The sequence below is a fragment of the Xyrauchen texanus genome, chromosome 5 (genome assembly GCF_025860055.1).
Source record: "Xyrauchen texanus isolate HMW12.3.18 chromosome 5, RBS_HiC_50CHRs, whole genome shotgun sequence".
In the NCBI taxonomy this organism is placed as follows: domain Eukaryota; kingdom Metazoa; phylum Chordata; class Actinopteri; order Cypriniformes; family Catostomidae; genus Xyrauchen; species Xyrauchen texanus.
The window spans coordinates 24,112,847-24,132,867 of NC_068280.1; the positions used below are offsets into that span (position 1 = coordinate 24,112,847).

At 34.5% G+C, this 20,021-nt stretch overlaps 2 protein-coding genes across 3 annotated transcripts in view; one reads left to right on the top strand and one right to left on the bottom strand.

Annotated features, from left to right (window-relative positions):
• The window catches only part of ubac2 (UBA domain containing 2), a 34,808-nt gene that overhangs the window by 11,443 nt on the left and 3,344 nt on the right, over positions 1-20,021 (top strand). The window contains exons 5-8 of one of the 2 annotated variants that reach the window (XM_052126066.1): positions 10,090-10,213; positions 14,099-14,146; positions 16,302-16,547; positions 19,135-19,272. In XM_052126066.1, coding sequence (XP_051982026.1) covers positions 10,090-10,213; positions 14,099-14,146; positions 16,302-16,547; positions 19,135-19,272 — 556 coding nt within the window. The remainder of the gene's footprint in view (positions 1-10,089; positions 10,214-14,098; positions 14,147-16,301; positions 16,548-19,134; positions 19,273-20,021) is intronic. The other variant, XM_052126067.1, reaches the window with a different exon arrangement.
• Positions 1,444-6,839, bottom strand: gpr183b (G protein-coupled receptor 183b). The gene is made up of 2 exons (XM_052126062.1): positions 6,753-6,839; positions 1,444-4,193 (listed from the first exon to the last, which is right to left on the bottom strand). Exon 2 carries the CDS (start codon positions 4,161-4,163, stop codon positions 3,087-3,089), a length of 1,077 nt encoding a protein of 358 aa, XP_051982022.1. The 5' UTR covers positions 4,164-4,193; positions 6,753-6,839; the 3' UTR covers positions 1,444-3,086.

Below are 20,021 nucleotides of genomic sequence, written 5' to 3' on the forward strand. Positions count from 1 at the left end.
GTTTCTGTTTCTTGCATTTTATCATCTCCACAGAAATAGAGCAGGGCATCTCCTCTGTCTCACTGCATGTTATTAACACTGTGTAAATAAAGCCACAGTGATCATGGACATTGGCCATTACATGGCCGTTAAGTGTAACTCGAGCGCTTTGCATTCACAAAATTAATGCGTTTATACCTTGTTTATATTTTTACGGAAGTTTGGGGCAAGACTCTGTAGACGGCATGCACATCAGAGCGCTTGAGAAGAGGTTCATCTTCACACGCTCTCAAGAGAGCTGCTTTTTGTGATGTCAGCGGTGTGATTCCCTGAGATGCTCGGAGTTCAACTGAATGAGATACAAGTGCTTTTTCCTGCACTCTCATGAGACAGCATGCAGGAAAGACGAGGCTGAATCCAGCTTTTTAATCATATGCTTTTTATTCAGTAAAAGGGCCTCGGTGCTTCGACACTACACAATTCTATCACTGGCGAGTGACATTTTTATATTTACTTGCCAGTGGCTAATAACAGATGTTTTTTTGTCGCATAGTGCGAAATTTACTGTCATTTGCGAGTGATTTACTCGCAATGTGGAGGGCTGGAGGACCAGAATTGTTTTATGTGTTTATTATCACATTGTCTTTTAGATTAACCTTATTTCCTCATTTCATGGTTGTGTAAGGTTTCACCACTGACAACTCAACTTCTTATCTATGAAAGCAATATGTGAATCTTGAAATAGCAAGAGTAATACAGTAACACCCCTTAAAAATTCAGTACTCTCATATATCAAGCTACTTTGTAATAGCTCTCAGGCTACTCCTTACAAGGAGCTAGTATAGAAATGTTTATTCACTTGATGAGAAGGTTTGATATGACCTCTGATAATCTTGTAATAACAGCACTAAAAATATATCACGCATCTTAAAAGTAGATTGAGTTTTTAATTTGTCATTAAGACAAATAACACTGAGAAAACAAAAAGGTTTTAAGTTGAGATTTAATAGAAGAGATGCTGCGAAATGTCAGAGGGAGAGTTACTGTGCTGAATGACCTGCCACCCATAGTAGAGAGGCGAGATCTAGGGACAGAAAGGAGTCCGGACATAGAATGAACGATTATTTATTGTACATTCATACCTTTAGCTGTTTTAACTTTACACTTACACATATGAATTGATTAATGGCAGACATTTACATAACTGTTTATAAGAAATTTTTCAGCATGTACAGTACTTGTTCAACTCCACTTTGATGCCAGCTGTAATACATTGTCCACCTGTCGCATGAAATGTACATTCATGAAGGAACGGAGGAGTGGGTTTGTGTCAATATTTTTACAATGTTATCTGTTACTGAGAACTTTCTGAGTGCACCTTACACAATTTTTTATTATTATCAGTTACAATGACACTTAAAGGAGTGAACAAGCACTTTATTAGAATTGAAACTTGAAGCCATTTTTTTAATTGAAGAATGTGTAAAAAAAAAAAAAAAAAGTCTCCCTTTTGAAAATAAATAGAATAAGAAAGCTAACAGAATTATAATAATAAACTGAATTATAAACATGACAAAAAAATTGCATGTAACTATAACATTTTATGTAACTAAAGCATGTTAGTTTACATGTTAGAACAGCTTGTTTAATTAACTACTAAATGAAAATAACATCATCTGTGTGAGCTTTTAAAGTAATGTCCTATGATTATTAGTAATTAACATATACTGTAGGTGTGTGACAGTGCAGCCAGACTGCTCCTGTCTGTTCCTTTAACTAGTGGTTTTCAACTGGTTTTGCTTCAGGACCCAGATTTTACATGGGAAATCAAGTGGCTACCCACCATATTAAAAACGTAACCTGTATTTAATGTGTCCTGGGTCGCATTTCCTTTTATGTTGCATATTTTTGTTCATGGTTTTCAAGTACAAGGACATGCATCAAGTGACATTATTTTTGTTGTTGATGTAAACCACAAAAGTGACAGGAAGATTTCTCTCACCCCTTTTTACAAATCGAAGAGGATATTTACTTAAATGAGCCCATTATTATACTGTTTGTTTCCTAATTTCAAACATAATTCAAACAGAACATACATATTACACAGAAGGAAAGGCTCCTCATTACCATGGTTAGGTCAGTGTAGCTAGTCTTGAATAATAGTAATAATAATAATAACAACAAATTATAATATTTATGAAAAATAAATACTAGCTGAAAAACATCCACTGTTGATATAAAATTAGGTCTAATAGATTCTACCTTTAGATTATTTCATATGAAACTATAACATTCTGTCAAATTATAAAAGTTACTTTTACTCGTGAAACAATTTTGTAAAGGTGATGATGCATAATGAAAAATAAATTAGCACATAACACAGTGTTGCTCTTTTCCTCCACAGTGCTGTTTGGCATGTCAGGGCTGTCTACTGTTTGAGAGGTTTGACTTGACTTCCTCCATAATGCTTTAAATAGACAATTCTCACTTGAATTGAAATTGACATCAGTTTTGAGGTCTGTGCACCGCAAAATCAAGGAAAGCCCGGTTGTTGCACACGCGTGTCAGAGAGCAGAGCAGATCATGATCACGAGCTGGTTCCGTTACACTCGTTCGAAAGTGCAGATGAGAAGCCTTTAGCTGAAATGTGAGATTATCATTAAATCTGCCTCGGTAGTCCAAATAGGCTATCACTTGGGATGCCGCCGAAATATCTTCAGTGGGAGAACCATTGCATTGTTCTTTTCCTGCTGTTCGACCCAGTTCAAATAGACCTGCGACCCACCAGTTGAGAAACACTGCTTTAACTCACACACTCACTTATGTCAGGCTCGTTTCTCTCTGACATCTTCTCTGCGGTACTTGTGTGGCACAAGTTGATGAGTCTGATGAGGAGGACAGGAGCTGCGCAGGTGAGGTTCTCTGTCTGGTTGCATTTTTCTTCTCAATACCGTAGATTAGCAAATGTACATGGTATGATAACCATAAATATTCATACCGTGATATACCGTGAAGCCGGTATACCGCTGCAACCCTACATGTGAGTTGATTAGTGCTTTTCATCACCTTATGAGATTGTCACATGCAGCTTAATGTCCGGAACAGTTTCACTGAACTTCTCTAATAGTGTTCATTTTTATCCTGTTGTTGTGGCGGGTGACATGTCGATCTCCAGTGCCTGAACTTTCAGGCGAAGTCCTTCCAACACTGGAGAAGTGGGTGCCAACCTGCCAGCTCATCATCCTCATCACCTTCTGCTTGTAACCTTTACAAGCAAAGAAGTAAACAAATGGATCCAGGCATGAATTTAGGTTCATAAGACATACTGTAATATGCAGGGATATCTGGAAGGACTGAAGCTCAATGCAGTCTGGTTTATAGAGAATTTTCCGGATCATGTATTGCAGTAGGTCTATATGATACGGGCTGAAACACACCAAAAACACAAAAACCACTCCTGCAATCACACCTCTTGCTTTTTTGGTCCTCCCAGAACGCTTTGTCAGCTGGTTAGACTTTGCCACTAGATGTAGCTTATAGGTCAATATAGAATAGCAAGCAATGATTGTTCCAACCGGGACACCAAAACCTAAAACTACTGCCCCAATCAGCATGTAGGGTAGTCCTTCAATTGTAAACTCAAAATTGGAGTATTCCATGCAGGTGATGGTATTGTCGGGTTCCTTTTTGGTCATTTGGCTGCCCAGGAGAGGCAGCGTCTGGGCCAACACCAGCAGCCATATGGCCAGGCACACAAACCGCACATTCTTCACCTTTCTCATTTTCTCCATCCTGGGTAACACCAGTGCCACAAAACGATCAACTGCCAGACATGTCATAAAGTTAACCCCAGCGTAGCAGTTCAAATAGAAGAGCAATGCTGTGGCTTTACATAGCCCTTCCCCCAGAGGCCAGTGGAAGCCAAGGCCGTAATAAATGGCTCGTAGAGGGAGAGACAGGCAAAAAAGGATATCAGAAACAGCTAGGTTGGCAGAATAGAGTGTGGTTGAGTTGAGCTTGGTAAGGTTGGAGAACGTCACATGAAGAGCCAAGGCATTGCCTAAAAGACCCACTGGACATATGATGGAATAGACCAGAGGGATAAGAACTCGGGCCACTGAACGATGGTCATAGAGATTGGTGCAGGAGAAGTTGAAATTTTGGTTGAGATCTAGACTCGTCATGGTTATACACAGGGGAAGTCACGGAAGGCACTGCAAGGAGAGACAACCCAATATGATGTGTTTAACAAACCAGATGTTTTATGTGTACATAATGCATTGTGCAAATCTGAATATTCATGAATGGTTTTCTTGATTAAAGCAAAAAACTCAAATAACATTGATTCGTTAGTTGAAAAGTACTTCACAATCAGTATGAATCAATATATAGTATAGCAGTATGAAGTTTAAAATTAATCAAAGAAATTAATACCTCTGTTCAAATATGAATTAGAGGAATTCAGTTAAAACCTTGGAATGTAAATTAGGGTTTTATATATTTGGTTTGAAGTAGAGGTAGACCGATATATCGGTGTTACCGATTAATTGGTGCAGATTGTTGCTTTTTAGAACTATTGGTTATTGGCAAAAATGTCGATAGTTGCAGAGTTTTTTATTCCTTCGTTTTCCTCTTATAATTAAGCTTTTTGAATTGAAGTGAGGGCATGCAAAGAAAAATTTGACTATATAGAAACAAAAGGTACAATAGGTCTCCAGCTTCAAATATTGTGAATAATAATAATTATAATAATAATAATAATAATATACAGGCTATAAATTCATCATAATTTGGTAAATATTAAATTGAGCATTGTAATGGAGCTAAGTCTCTATCATATAAAAATAAGAGTCCCAGTTCTGTTTTAGGCTTGTTTAGTGTTAAAAGTCCCACGTTATGCACGTTATTTCTTTTTCCTGATTATTATTGGGATCCATCCATCCATCCATCGTCAACCGCTTATCCTGTGTACAGGGTCGCGGGGATTATTGGGATCTTGTGTGAAAAATAAAATAAATCTAGATTTTATTTATTTTGAATTTTGGAAGCTATGTCTGTGCAGACTAAGAATATTTTCTATGAAACGATTTTAAAAACTATTGGTGATTAATCATATTGGCGTTTTCCACCACCAAGTTATCGGTATTGTCAAAGTCCACTATTGATCGACTTCTAGTTTGAAGTGTGGAGAGTGTAATTTGTTGTGTCATTCAGCAAGTTCTTTTATCCATCTTGTGTTATACTAATTATTGGTTGTTAATCTGGAATAAAATGCCTTGCCTAAGTTCAAAGTGGTACTTTAGGGTTGTGGTTCTCATCTGGTGGGTCGCAGCCCATAAATTTTTCGCAGGTCTGTTCTTATAGGAAGAACAGATATTTAAGGACAGCAGGATAAAAAATGCTAAATGCAAATAATAAAATGAAACTAATAATATAATGCATGGTTAGAATAGTAAAATAAATAGCTTAGCAGCTTTCAAAAGGATGGAGAATATGTTTCCCATATCTTTTGTTGATGACATCAATGGCTGCACGTTCAATCGTATTTTGACTGCAAATGATCTGCCATTTGGTAATATGGTTAATACTGAAACAACATTTTGGCCAGTGTTTGTTCCATTGGATTACACTGGTAAATCACTCCTAATGTTGTTTATGCCATTGTAGATGTTCCTATTCAGCCAGAATCATGTTGTTAATTTTGCACATTGTTGGGTCTATGCAGTTAATGGTAACATTAATAAAGTTATCATATAATGTTTGATTTAAGGATATTTTTGTTTATGTTTTGTATGATGAACAGTTTTGGTACCGTGTTGGGTTGCCTCTTGATGTCCTAAGTAAAATCTGGTTTCTGAAGCAAAACCAGTTGAGAACCACTGCTTTAGGGACAGGGCTGTAACTCTTTAGTTTATGGGTTGTACCTGATTTTGAGCCACCAGTTTAAGTCCTTAATCACTGAGCTACCAATACAAGAGACCCTCACACAAGAATCACAGTTTTAAATCACACATTAACAATTTGGTGCAAGTACCTAAGTACTGTTAGTAGCCAAATATTGTATTTGTGCATCTATAATTAGGAGCCATTTCAATTTGATTATTTATTTGAAATCTTTTTGATATCACTTGGGTTATTTGAATATATTTAGACTTCCATTTTTCATTAGCAATTTCCCCTTTTTATTTAGTTGTGTTTCTTTTTCATGTCCTTTAACTCTACTTTATCTACATTACCCAATGTATTTATTTATTTGTCTCTTTTGTTTTTGAGGCAAATTGAAACAGATTTTTTATGATTTATAAAGTTTTTATGATTATCTATAATTTATGATTAAAATATACAGTTTGTCCTTTGTTTTGACAAAAAATAAAAGACTGCTTCCCTATTTATTGATAAAAATATAATATGTACAATGTTTAACGTTAAGGCATCTTTTTGCTGTTCATAAGCACATAGGACTTCATAGGACATGCTTTAATTTTGCCATTTTTTTTTCAGGCCATTGATCAATACAAATGAAAATGTTATCACGAAACATATAATCAAGTATTTTTACAAATTATTTGCAGAAATTGAAATGGAATTGAAAGTTTTAACTTAAATTTCATTAACACATACATTTTGCGAAACGCTTTTCTCTGGACAGAATGTTAAGATCTGTCTTGCTCATTGTGATTGAAATTTCTATGTGAAAATTAAATAGTTATTGATTAAATTACAGATCTCTTTTACCGTTTCCTGCTATCATTAAATTGATATGTTATACTCACCAGATGGCATTGAGCAGTTTTTCAGTTCAGTCACCTTACTTTCCAAATGCGACCAAAAGCGATAGTTAATCTCTTCCTGTGCATCTGTATCTCTCTTTTACTAACTGTATGCTGCTAACACTCACATCCACCCCTTCTCTCTCTCTCTCTCTCTCTCTCTCTCTCGCTCGCTCGCTCGCTCTAGATGTCCTCGACTAAGGAGAAGTGAAATTGTCTTGTGGCTCTCATTAAGACACATCTAGACATTTGTGTGTAACAGTTCAGTTCTCTTTTAGAGACATATCAGTAACAGTTTCTACATTTTAATCTTTTGTTTTAAAATCATCTAAAATGCCTGTAACATTTTTAACATTGCTTTGTAGCAAATGCTCAAAACAAAGTCATATCATATTTTCTATCAAGGAAACAAAACAGAGGAAGTGCAAATGATAAGTCAAATTTGAATTCACCAGGTCTTCGTGTAAGGACTAGTTTGCACCATCATGTACATCATTGCAGATAAAGCATCTTGGCTGATGAAACCATTTTTTAATTTTGAAATCATTGTTGCTTCATTGTGCATTTTACCGAGAATTTAAAAAAAAAAAAGTTTTTGTGCTTATCTGCTTTCCTCCATTTTGAATTCAAGTGATCTTTTCAACTTCATTATTAACATATTTTGACCACCATCTATCAGAAATATCTCCTTTCGAGGGACACAGTTCATTGTAAATACTATTCTGTTTTAAACTCTATACCTATTTAGACTGAAATATTCTTGTAAATATTGTTTTGTAGTTTTCAAAGCTTACAATGTTGTAGGAACAGTGGAAGACTGGGTATGTTTGGCTTAAGCCAGTGCATGTATTTTGTTTTATTGACAGTTTCCTTGCTCTTTGTATACGATCAGAATATATTTAGTATTATCATGGTTGACCCAATAAAAGAGAAACGAGTGCCATTTGGGTGTGTTCTCTATTGTATAGTGAGTATTGAGTGACAATGTTTCTGGTCTTCATTTCTTTAAAAAAATGTAACCATCATTTAAATGTGTCTGTGATGACACTGAAACACCTATTACTTGTGAGCGTTCTTCTTTTGAATATGATGTCGATAACAATCAAAATGCAGTATGTGGTGGAGCTGTCATTGATGGGACTGTCCTGCTGTTATTCTACTGCCAGGATGGGAATAGAGTAATTTACAATTATCATAATTCGAGCTCATGAAAACGCAGTATAAGGAAGACATCCGAAGCGCTAGGAAGTAAGAATCATGATATGCGGAACAATAGTGAAAGGGTTTTGAAATGAAGTGCATTCGAATCACAAATTTTGATTTTGCAAATACGCTGCTGTGGTCATAAAGAAAGTGAGGAACTGTCATCACATGTTTTGCTGCCAGAGGTTCTTTTGTGAATCAAACAGTCCATGAGGTCAATATAAATGGTTTGGCATTAAGTTTTAGTGTGTAAAAGTAAATTCTGTTCATAATGGCAGGAGGATGTTCAATCTTGTTCAATCAAGCACATCGCCATCATCAGCATCAGGTCAATTATTATGGTATCAGTGATATACTTGGAACTGGAAGAATCTTCAGAGAAATTAAAAGAATATTCCAAGTTTAGCTCAATCAACAGCATTTGTGGCATAATATGGATTACCTTACAACAAAAATTCATTTAGACACATCCCTCCTTTTATAAAAGCAAAAATCTGTGTGACAGTGAGGCACTTACAGTGGAAGTGAATGTGGAAGTTACAATCCAAACTGAATCCAAAAACATAAAAACTACTCACTATTTCAAAAGTATAGCCACAAGACATAAACAATATGCATGCTAACATGATTTTAGTTTGATAAAATCACTTGCTAATGTTTTCTATGTACAGTTATTACCAATTTTACAACTTCGTTTCCATAATGATGAAATGTCTAATAACCATAAAACGACTGTAAAAATTACAATTTAAACAAATTTACAGCTCAAATAATATGCCTATGTATGAGTTTTAACAGAAGTGCTTTTTACAATTATAAGCTTCACATTTCTGCCTTTTAAATCCTCCAAAAATGTACCCCATTCACTTCCACTTCCTTTAATAGAATGCCTGAAGTAAATCTTTGACTGAAATGCTGTAATCTAATAAAGATTCGCAAGCTACAGGCTTTACTTTTTCATTGGATTGTTTACACACCTGCACGTGACATGTTTATTTATGGGTTAACAGTATTAGCATTGACCAAACGCTATCAACTGAATGTGATTTATCGATGCCTGTGCTGAAATATGAAGCTTAAATTATAGAGTTAATACCAAATGAAGAAACTGTCCAACGAGTCACGGAACAGGGTATATTTTTTTTGTGTGAAAATCAAACAAAAGCTAAGTTATAACAAACTTTTCACCCTGTGCAAGCAAATTTGCTGGAAAAATTATATACAATTTATGAAGCAGGGTTGGTAATAAACTTTAAAGACATAAATGCAAGCATCAAAGAAATAGGCCTATATGGTTTTGATAATGAGTTTTAATATTAATTTTACTCTGTTAAAGTTTCTTACTTATTTAATTACACTTCTGTGAAAATTTAGTCATGGCAGTTTGTCTGAAAGAACACAAAGCCTTCAGATGTCTTACGCATGATTTACATGTGGTCTCGAGTAGATGTAAATTTTGTTTGTACCAACTTACATTTTGAAATTTCAAAAACGTTCAAGAAAATTATTTCACAAAAAATAAATAAATAAATCCAAACAATATTTATAAAGTGCTTTCTGACACCACTCAAAGCACTTTACACAGTGAACAGGGGACACTCTTCAACCACCAACAGTGTGCAGCATCCACATGGATGATTCGACGGCAGCCTTAGTGCGCCAGTACGCTCGCCAGCTACTGGTGGAGAGGAGAGAGTGAAGTGATTGAGCCAGTTAATGGATGGTGATTATTAGGAAGCCATAATTGATGAGGGCCAATTGGGGAATTTGGCCAGGACACCAGGGTTACATTTCAAGTAGTGTACTGGGATTTTTAATGACCATATAGAATCAGGACCTCGGTTTAACATCTTATCCAAAGGATGGTGCCTTTTTATAGTATAGCGTCCCCATTACTATACTGGGACATTAGGACCTACTCAGCCGCAGGGTGAGCACCCCCTGCTGGACTCCCTAATACCTCTTCCAGAATCAACTTTAGTTTTCCCAGGAAGTCTCCCATCCATGTACTGACCAGGCTCAGCCCTGCTTAGCTTCAGTAGGCAACCAGTCTTGAGATACAGGGTATTATGGCTGCTGTTTATGTGTCTCTCTAACTCTTTATTTCTCTTTTTCTCTCCCCTTGTCTCTCTCTCAGGCTTGGCCCAGTCTTTGCCTTCTTTGTGCCTTTCTATAGCTCTATCCCCCGTGTTGAGGTCACTCAGCTGCTTGGCCACATCACGATAACAAACAAGTCCCTGACATACATCGTGGGTGCACAGGTGAGCTCATAGTCACGGTTTCTATTTTGCTAGATTATTGCTGTAACACTTTATAATATGGTTGTAAACTTTAACATTAGTTAACATGAACTGTCAATGAACAATACTTTTGCAGTATTTATTTATCTTGGTTAATGTTAATTTCTGCTTACACGTTTTTAACATCATATGATGTATATGATATTTGGCAATACATTATGAACTAACATGAACTAGCGATGAACATTATTATGTTTATAAATAACATTAACCAAGGTAATAAATAATATAAACACTCACTGAGCACTTAATTAGAAACATTTTAATCCTAATAAAGTTCTTGACGTGGTCTTCTGCTGTTGTAGCCCATCCGCCTCAATAGCATTCTGAGATGCTATTCTGCTCACTACAGTTGTACAGAGTGCTTATCTGGGATTTTTTTATTAAGATTGTATTTCTATTTTATATCAAGCTGTCATTCCAAATTATTTTTAGTTTTCAATAGTTTTCACAGTTTGTCTGTTAGTGTTAGTTAACCGATACGCAGTTCCCTACATGCAGTGGTGACGCTTACGTTTAATATATAATTTTACCATCTATAAATGTAATGAATGTTAACAAATTATACATCTTTTCAAAGGTCTAAGGGTTCAACATTGATATCCGACCTGTTTCATGATAGCAATGCTCCAGAAACAGCAATTTAGTTATTTGTGCCTGGAATACATATGAAAAGATGCAATATCAAAACGGGACTTCAAACCTTTTTTATGAAAACGCGATCGCCAGATGAATTCAGTTCGCCACACTTGGGTCAATTGTCCATTACAAGCATTCATTAAAAAACATCCAATAGCACTTTTTGTCCATAAAAGTAAGAAATCTGATAAATATTGATATATTCTCCATTTTTTACATGAGATCTCGCCTGGAAGAATTACCCTTCGTCGTCGTTCTTCAACTAACTATGCAATCTGAGCAGCATTCATGTTATAAAACTGTATATTATCTTATATGTGACAGTCTCATAAACAAAACAAGCCTGTCTCCAAAGTCTATTTTTAAAAATGTGGCTTTTTTATTATGAATTTTATTCATAATAGCCGAGAAGTGTAGTCAGATTTTGTGTCGTCTTGAAAGGCGGAGCCTTGATTTTACTCTGGCAGCGATTTTACAGAGAAAAAAGCTTGCAGGAACCTCATTTTTTGTTAGATCATCTTCAAATTTGAAACGTAACTTCTGTAGACCTGTGGCTTTAAGAACATTCTATTTTTTATTATTGTTTTTTTAGATTATAAAAACATGTTCAGCACAAAATATTTCCATACTTCAAAGGGTCCAGTAAATACAACCATTTAAGTTCAGGTATGTAATTTTCATGGATTGTGCTCAAAAGGGGGTGCATATCAACAGGTTAATTTTAGTTTTTCAGTTTCAGTTTAGTTTGTTTTTATTTTAGTTTGAGTATTTTTCATGTGTGCCAAAGGAAAAGCATTTACTGGTATCATTTAAAAATGTTTAACATCATTACATTTCTCAGGGCAGTTTTTGTTGTTATCTCTATTTGCATTATTGTGTTTAATTTGGATTGTAAATGTTGCAGATTTTATAAAATAGGCCGTATATGGGTAAATTGACAAAGGACATTAAAACTTGACCCCCATTGTATCCGTATGAATTTCCTTAGATTATTATAAATAATTTCTTAACTAAACTTTGGGAAGTAAACAACTAAAGGGATAGTTCACCCAAAAATGAAAATTCTCTTATAATTTACTTACCCTCATGCCATCCCAGATATGTCTGACTTTCTGTCTTCTGCAGAACACAAATTAAGATTTTTAGAAGAATATCTCAGCTTTGTAATTCTATACAATGCAAGTCATCATGGTACAAAACCTTGACACTCAAAAAGCACATAAACATAGAATCCTTTTTTTTCTCATTGACAATCTTTCCTGTAGACTGCAATTGAAAAAGGAGTTACATTTTGGTCTGTTTTCACCCAAACTGAATAGATTTTTTCAGAAGACATGAATTGAACCACTTAAGGATTACCTTATGTTACATTTATGTGCTTGTTAGAGCTTTGAACCTTTGAACCATGTTGACTTGTGTTGTATGGACCTACAGAGCTGAGATATTTCTATAATATCTTTGCTTGTGTTCAGCAGAAGAAAGAAATTCAAACACATCTGGGATTTTTTAAATTTAATTTGTTTGAACTTTTTGAGGTTTAAATTGATTATTTTCACATTGTGTATTAATTTGTGGCAGAGCTCATTTCATGACCACCGGGGGGAAAAGCAATGGTAATGAAAATGACAGATATGTAATTTTTATTTTTTTATTTGACATTTTACAAAATATTAAACAATTATTCTACATTCTTTGTAGATATTTTCTAGAGAATCATTTCCCTCTGGGATTTGGTCAAAAGAGGGTCTTCAAAGGTTCTACTTTTTCAGTATAAAGAATTTTTTAATTTTTGCTTTTGTCTAAGGTAGAAGACATCCTGAGCTTTCCTCAAAGGTAGAATGTCACATTATGTGTGTTTGGATCATAATTAAAAGTGCCAAGAAATGTAACATTTCCAAAAGTGTCCTACTTTGGCCAAAACTAAAACTGAAATTAATCCGAGATCATTTTTATTTTAGGTAGTTTTGGAGTTATGAAAAAGTATTTTAGTTTATTTTTAGCTTTTTTCAAATAATTTCAGTTTTAATTAAATTTTACTAACGAAAATGGTTTTAGTTTCATTTTTGTTAATTATAATAACACTGCCATAACCTTTTTGTCAGCTTGAACCAGTCCGGCCATTCTCCGTTGACCTCTTTCATCAACAAGGCGTTTCTGTTCACAGAACTGCCGCTCACTGGACGCTTTTAGTTTTTGGCACCAATCTGAGTAAATTCTAGAGACTGTTGTGTATTGAAAATCCCAGGAGATCAGCACTTACAGAAATACTCAAACCAGCCTTTCTGGCACCAACAATCATGCCATGGTCAAAATAACTGATAACATTTTTTTCCCCATTCTAAAAGCTCCTGAGCCGTATCTGCATGATTTTATGCACTGCACTGCACTGCTGCCACACACAAATAAGTTGGTGTACAGTGCTCAGTGAGTGTATTATTTGTGAGCATTGGTAGTTCGTGTTACATAGCATATAGAACCATATTGTAACATGTAAACGATTATCTCAAAAGCTAAATTGAAACTGTTAAAAGCTTTTGTTGCATGTAAAATCTCAAAATGATTAAGAGACATTTTCTGACACATCTTCTGCATGGCAGGCAAGTCAAGACATAAAAAGGGGTGTAAAGGCTATTGCTGTGTTTTTTGGGAAATCCCTGATATGTGTTGCAAGATCAGAAACTAGATAAAACATTTGCAGGGTAACGGAGACACCAGAGATGAGAAACTCTCTAATACCTGAGAATTTCTCATTGTGCTCTGTGGTCTGTGCTCTGCGAGAATTTCTGATGAGCTTAGTTTGAGATATCAGAATAGTTAAAATTTGCAAAGCAGAATACTAGACAACATTATTCTGAATGATGAAAAACATTTGATAATTTTAAGATTTATCACAAACTTCTTTCAGTCACCCTTGTAGCCTCAACATACCCACTTAAATCTAAAATATGTAATTTAATTGAGAGCGGATCTCTTACAGGAAAAAGATCATGTTTGAATACGTTTTTATTTTATTTCATACTTTCCTCAAAATGTTTATGAAACCTCTAAGTGCAACAGTTTTTTTTCCCATTGCATCCTCATAATAATTATCTTTACTGATGCAAAGTTTATAGCTGAAATCCGCTTTGCTGTTTTCAAATGGCTTAAAGATATTTTGTATGTGTGAAACTTTTCTATTCTGAATTCCTCATGTTATCTTGTCATCAGCTTCTTACCTCAGGTGCCTTCATGTGGGTTGTTGCCTGTAGTGGACTGGTAAGTAAAACGGCTCAGGTACAGCAGCATTACATTAAATTCCTGTTGTTGTTGTTGTTGTTTTTTTTACACAAATAATGATATTTAGTAATATTATCAAAGGACATGTATATTGTCTCATAGTCAGAGAATTCCAGAAAAATTGTGAGTGTTCTGGAAGTCATCCTGGCACCGTTAAAGACTCTCATCCAATCCATGCACCACATTGTGTGATTACATTGCACCCTGTAACATTTGGCCATCACTTAAAAACAAAAGCTATACACAATTTTGCTTTTGTAGACCACAACAGTGACTGCCTACTCATCTCATAGAAAACTGCAAATGACTCCAATTATATTCTGCTTTAATGTTTATTCTTATCAGAAAACACTATAATTTAGTTTGATGCTCTAATGCTTTAACGTTCCATATTAACTGACCTACCTAACATTACCTAGCTTATCTCTGCTAGCCTACAAAAACTCACTCACTGCTGTGATTCCTGTTTTCATGGTAAGAGTGACTTCACTGATTGGTTTCAGGAATGATCTTGATTAAGGTTTATTGGTCGTTTAGTACATTATGAATGAACAAACGTTTTATTTAACTTTTTTTAAATAAAGTTGAAATTCCACTGAATTAGCTTCTGCATAGCATAGTCTATTCCGGTGGTTGCCAAACTTTTTAAACTACGGCACCCATTTAAAATGTTTTTTCCTGTGTCACCCTAAACACTGAAAAATAATGAAATAAATATACTATTGAAAACACTCTTCTATTTTCCAAGTTTAAAGTTGTTTACAACTGTGTTTACATTTAATATTGTGTTGCAAATTTACATTTGACTGTTAACATCAAACGCAGCTGCATTCACCACGAAACAGGAGTGCTCTATAAAGTACGTGCAGAAATGCAGTATACATGTGAGTGTTTGAAAGCAGTCAAATAGCGTGTGGGTATAGAACGCAACAGTGCTCAAAAAGACCAAGCTACAAGACTGTGTACTTACCATCATTTATGAGGGCACGGACTACAATCCCATGACGCACTGCGAATGACGCCATTGAATAAAAAACTATGGGAATATTGATTGATTGCAACTATTGATTTTTTGTTGATTATAAGTATAGAAACAATATATTTAACATTTATTGCAAAATATTACGATATGTACAAATAGATAACTAGTTTAACGGTGAAGAGACACCGACTCAATTACATAATTCACAGTGGGTCATGGGAGTTGGCGGTCGTTCCGAGGCACGTTTCACAGGCTTGGTTGGTTGCGGTTCTCTGATTGGTGGATCTTTCTCTGCTGTACCATGGGTAATGTAGTTGTTAACCATGAATTCCACTAACAAACACAATTTTTAAACAATGAAGTTAATATAATGCTGATGGATATCTTCAACGGAAGCATAAACCATTGATGAACAACCTCGGCGCTCATGGTAGGTCTGTCTTTAAATGTTTAAAAAAGGTATTGTTGAAAATCAGTTAATCTATGGATACAATTAATGGGATTTTTTTCTTCTGGAACCAGACTGTTGCACTCTATTACTTTTAACATTGGTGGCTATTTAAATATTAAACTAAGATTCCATGCCACACCTAGCCATTCATGGCGCAACCAGTTTGGGAACCACTGACCAGTTCCATCTCTTGAGGACCTCATAAATGGTTTGGCGAACACATTTCCTATTGAAACAATAAGTTGAGGCAGGCCACGTCAAAGGGATTGTTTTTTTTAATAGACTTTTTAAATTAAATGATTTGCTACTTTCCATTGTTAGTTGTCGACAGGTGGTATTGGAAATATTATAATTCTAGACATTTTAATGGACAAACATTTAAATGCCCCTGCATACAAGATTAGTCATTAATATATTTGGAAAATTTTCCTGAAAGTGACAGACATTTAAATGTGATTGCGCATGTGTGTCTATATACCTAGGCATAACATTTATTTTGTCAACTTTTAGGAGTATACTAGAAAAAAAGATCTATAGAGCCTCAAAGCAAATAGGCATGGACTAAAATCTTAAACATTATCACTAAAAATACATTTCTCTATGGATACTTTGAAAGGGATTTTTACTTCTAGAAGTCTTACACTCTATGATATATACTTATCTTCATTGTAATCTCTTTGGTTGCAACTTCTTTGTTCCAGATTGCAGGCTTGTTGTATTACAATAATAAGTTGGCCCAGAGGTTCTTGCGAGTCCCAGGATGGTTGGCCAAATGTGGAACGGTGCTTCTAGAGCCTGTCTTCTCAGAATCTGAGCCCACAGCAGAGGCCCCGGTGGGGATGGGAGCAACGCTGGACATCCAGAGACAACAAAGGATGGATATGTTTGACCAGCAACTCCTCCTGTCTCAGTTTTCCCACCTCAGGAGAAACGCCCAGCAGCCTCAGGTGAGGAGAAAGATACTGTAAGTGACTGCAGGGTATTTACAATGCAATGGTTTTGTTCGGTGATGTGGAGTTTGGATGTCTTTTGAGACTCAATGGGCTAGTTGCACAAAAAGCCATGTTTGATTTCGTGTTTAGAGAGTGTGTGCATAGCCAGTTCCGGTTTTGCTAGGTGCCGGTCTAGAGACCACTGAAAATGGCATTTTATATGAGGTGCTTACAGAAAATTGATCTAAAATGTCTTGTAGCATTGCAATGAAGACACAGGAGGCCAATCTCATAGTGTGTTTATTTAAGGCTGTTGTTGGCCACAACCCCGCTGTATACTCTATAATTGTTAGGTGAAACAGCAGTGAATCCCTTCTGCACACAGTCTCCCTCTTTACACACACATACGGTACATATGTGCAAGTCAGTGCAAGTCAGTCTTATCCATAACACAACAAATTTGTCTTACCTTTCAACACGTTACAGTATGTATGCAGTTACATTAATTACTATGAAGGTAAGAAATTATAATAAACATCAGAAACAGCAGTAGCTCATCTAAGTTTCTGTGAACATGAATAAACAATACTAGGCTTGGCTAGAGATTTGGTAAGATATGCAATTTTAAATTGGATATACAACAGCAGTGTAAATAATGTCAGAGAAGTCATCTGCATGACAACAACTATGTTTCTGTTAATGCCTTCTGATTACACATATATGCAACTTTAGTCACTTTTTCGTAACACTTTTCAATAAGGTTCAATTAATAATCCATGGTGAATGCATTTGGTATAATGAACTTAAAATGAAAACTTTTTACAGCATCAATCTAGATTCATGTTTCATTTAAAAATACTATTGTACATTGTTAATTGCCATTCATAATATATTGCCTCATGTTAATGTTTAGAAATTTACATTAACCAAGATTAATACATGCTGTGAAAGTATTGTTAGTTGTTAGGTCTCACATAACACCAGTCTTAATGGATCTCCATTGGCTCCCTGTAAAATTCTGGATTGATTTTAAGATTTTAGTGCTGACTTTCAGAGCCTTAAATGGTCAGGCCCCACATTACATCCTGGACCTTTTTTAAGTTGTATTCCTCTGACCGCACTCTCCGGTCCTCTGGCCAGAACTTGCTTGCAGTCCCTAAGACTCGTTATAAGACCCGAGGGGACATGTCATTTCAGTCTGTAGCTCCCAGACTGTGGAACGCCCTGCCCCTGTCCATGCGTCTGGCAGACACTGTTGCCTCTTTTAAAAAGGTGCTGAAAACATGTTTATTCAATAAGGCTTTTGGTTGATGGGTTTTTACTAGTGTCACTTTAATCTTACATATGTATATACATTTTATACTGTTTGTTTTTACTTATCCTCCTGTACAGCACTTTGTGATTTTATCTGTGAAAAGCGCTTTATAAATAAACTTTACTTACTTACTTATTTACTTAGCTATTTATATGGAACCTTATTGTGTAAAGTGTTACCCACAATCTTAACATTCATTATTACTTCATTGGTTTGCTCCTCACTGCTGGTTAAGAAACACAACATAAAAGGATTTAATCTCCTGTCGCTGATAAACTACTCTATAATCTCACTCATTGTCAATGAGCTGTCATACAACCGGACGTAAACATGCATACGCTTATATATATATATATATATATATATATATGCATATATATATATATATATATTTATATATACATATATATGCATATATATGTATATATATTTATATATATGTGTATATGTGTGTGTGTGTGTGTGTGTATATATATATATATATATATATATATGTGTATATATATGTGTATATATATATATATATATGTATATATATATATATATATATATATATATATATATATGTGTATATATATGTATATATATATATATATATATATATATATATATATATATATATATATATATATATATATATGTATATATATGTGTATATATATATATATATATATATATATATATATATATATATATATATATATATATGTATATATATATATATATATATATATATATATATATATATATATATATATATATATATGTATATGTGTATATATATATATATATATATGTATACATATATATATATATATATATATATGTATATATATATGTGTATATATATGTGTGTATATATATTATGTGCAATATATTATGCCACAAATTCAATAGAAGCCCAACTGAGTAAATTGGAAAGCATGCAAATTAGGCTTCTAATTTATAAGTCAGCTAATGTTAATATAAATCGATGCCTAGAAAGAGGGGTGAAAATCAACAAAAACTAATAATAAAAAAGCAGTTTTTAAAAAAAAATTGTGTAAATGCATTTTCTCAAGTCTTTTGAGTGGCTATGAATTGAAGTTCACAAGCTGTGGTAATATACCGGTAGAACGATTATATAAGCTTTGTGATTTTGCATTTGGTGAGAGAAGTTACCATTGTTACAAAACAAGGCTACCTTTATTACTATTAGGGATGCAAGCAATGAGTCACACACAATTATTATTTTTTGCTTAACTTTTAAATTGACATTTAATCTGTGCCAATAATGACTGTCTGCAGCAGACCGGTCTCCTGAACTGGAACAGATTCTTCCCCTCTCTAAGGCACAGAGGACAGAACCGCCACCATGGGGGTCCACATCCACAACAGCCCCCCTATACACATCCACTGGATAACACTCCTGCGGCTGAGGAGCAGGTGAGAACGTAGGGCAATCTCCAATAAAGAGTTCTGTCCCTCTTTATATTAAGTGTCTTTAACTACTATATACTAACATTAAAATACATAAAATACAATGTACTTATTGTGTAACTACATGTTGTTTTTAAAAATGTTCACAAGAATCACATTTGCTGCTACTGAGATTGCGGTACGTGTAGGTTTAAGGTAAGGGTTGGGGTAGGTTTAGGTTTAGGATCAGGGGTAAGATTAACAGCGTAACTACAGACGTAATAAATGTTTCATTGTAATACGTTGTATTAAATGCTTAAGTACATAGTAGTTAAACACACCTAATATAAAGTGATTCCAAGAGTTGTTCTTTTTATTAAGGTACAATATTTGCCATTCTAGATATGGTTTTCAGGGGAATTTTTACATTTATGAGGGCATATATATATATAATATAAATATATATATATATACGTGTATTATATATAATATAAATTATTATTTAAATTTTTCTTTTTTTTTTTTAACCATATAAAAACTCAGTGTATCATCCATTTACATTAAATACTTGAACAGAATTGAGGATCAGGACCGGATCAATTATATCTGTAACACTTATAACATTATAAAATTGATCGATCTGCTCTTAATACAATGATCTGCTCTAATACATTTTAGATAATTAGCCAGTCCTTATGTTAGTTTCTACAGCGCTCTACTTTTGATCAAATTAATGTTAAAATGTTTTATGGTTTTCTCATGTTCAGTGTTTTCAG

Bases quoted from the DNA above. Each gene is read 5' to 3' on its own strand.
- gpr183b (XM_052126062.1), bottom strand. From the start codon at position 4,163: ATGACGAGTCTAGATCTCAACCAAAATTTCAACTTCTCCTGCACCAAT.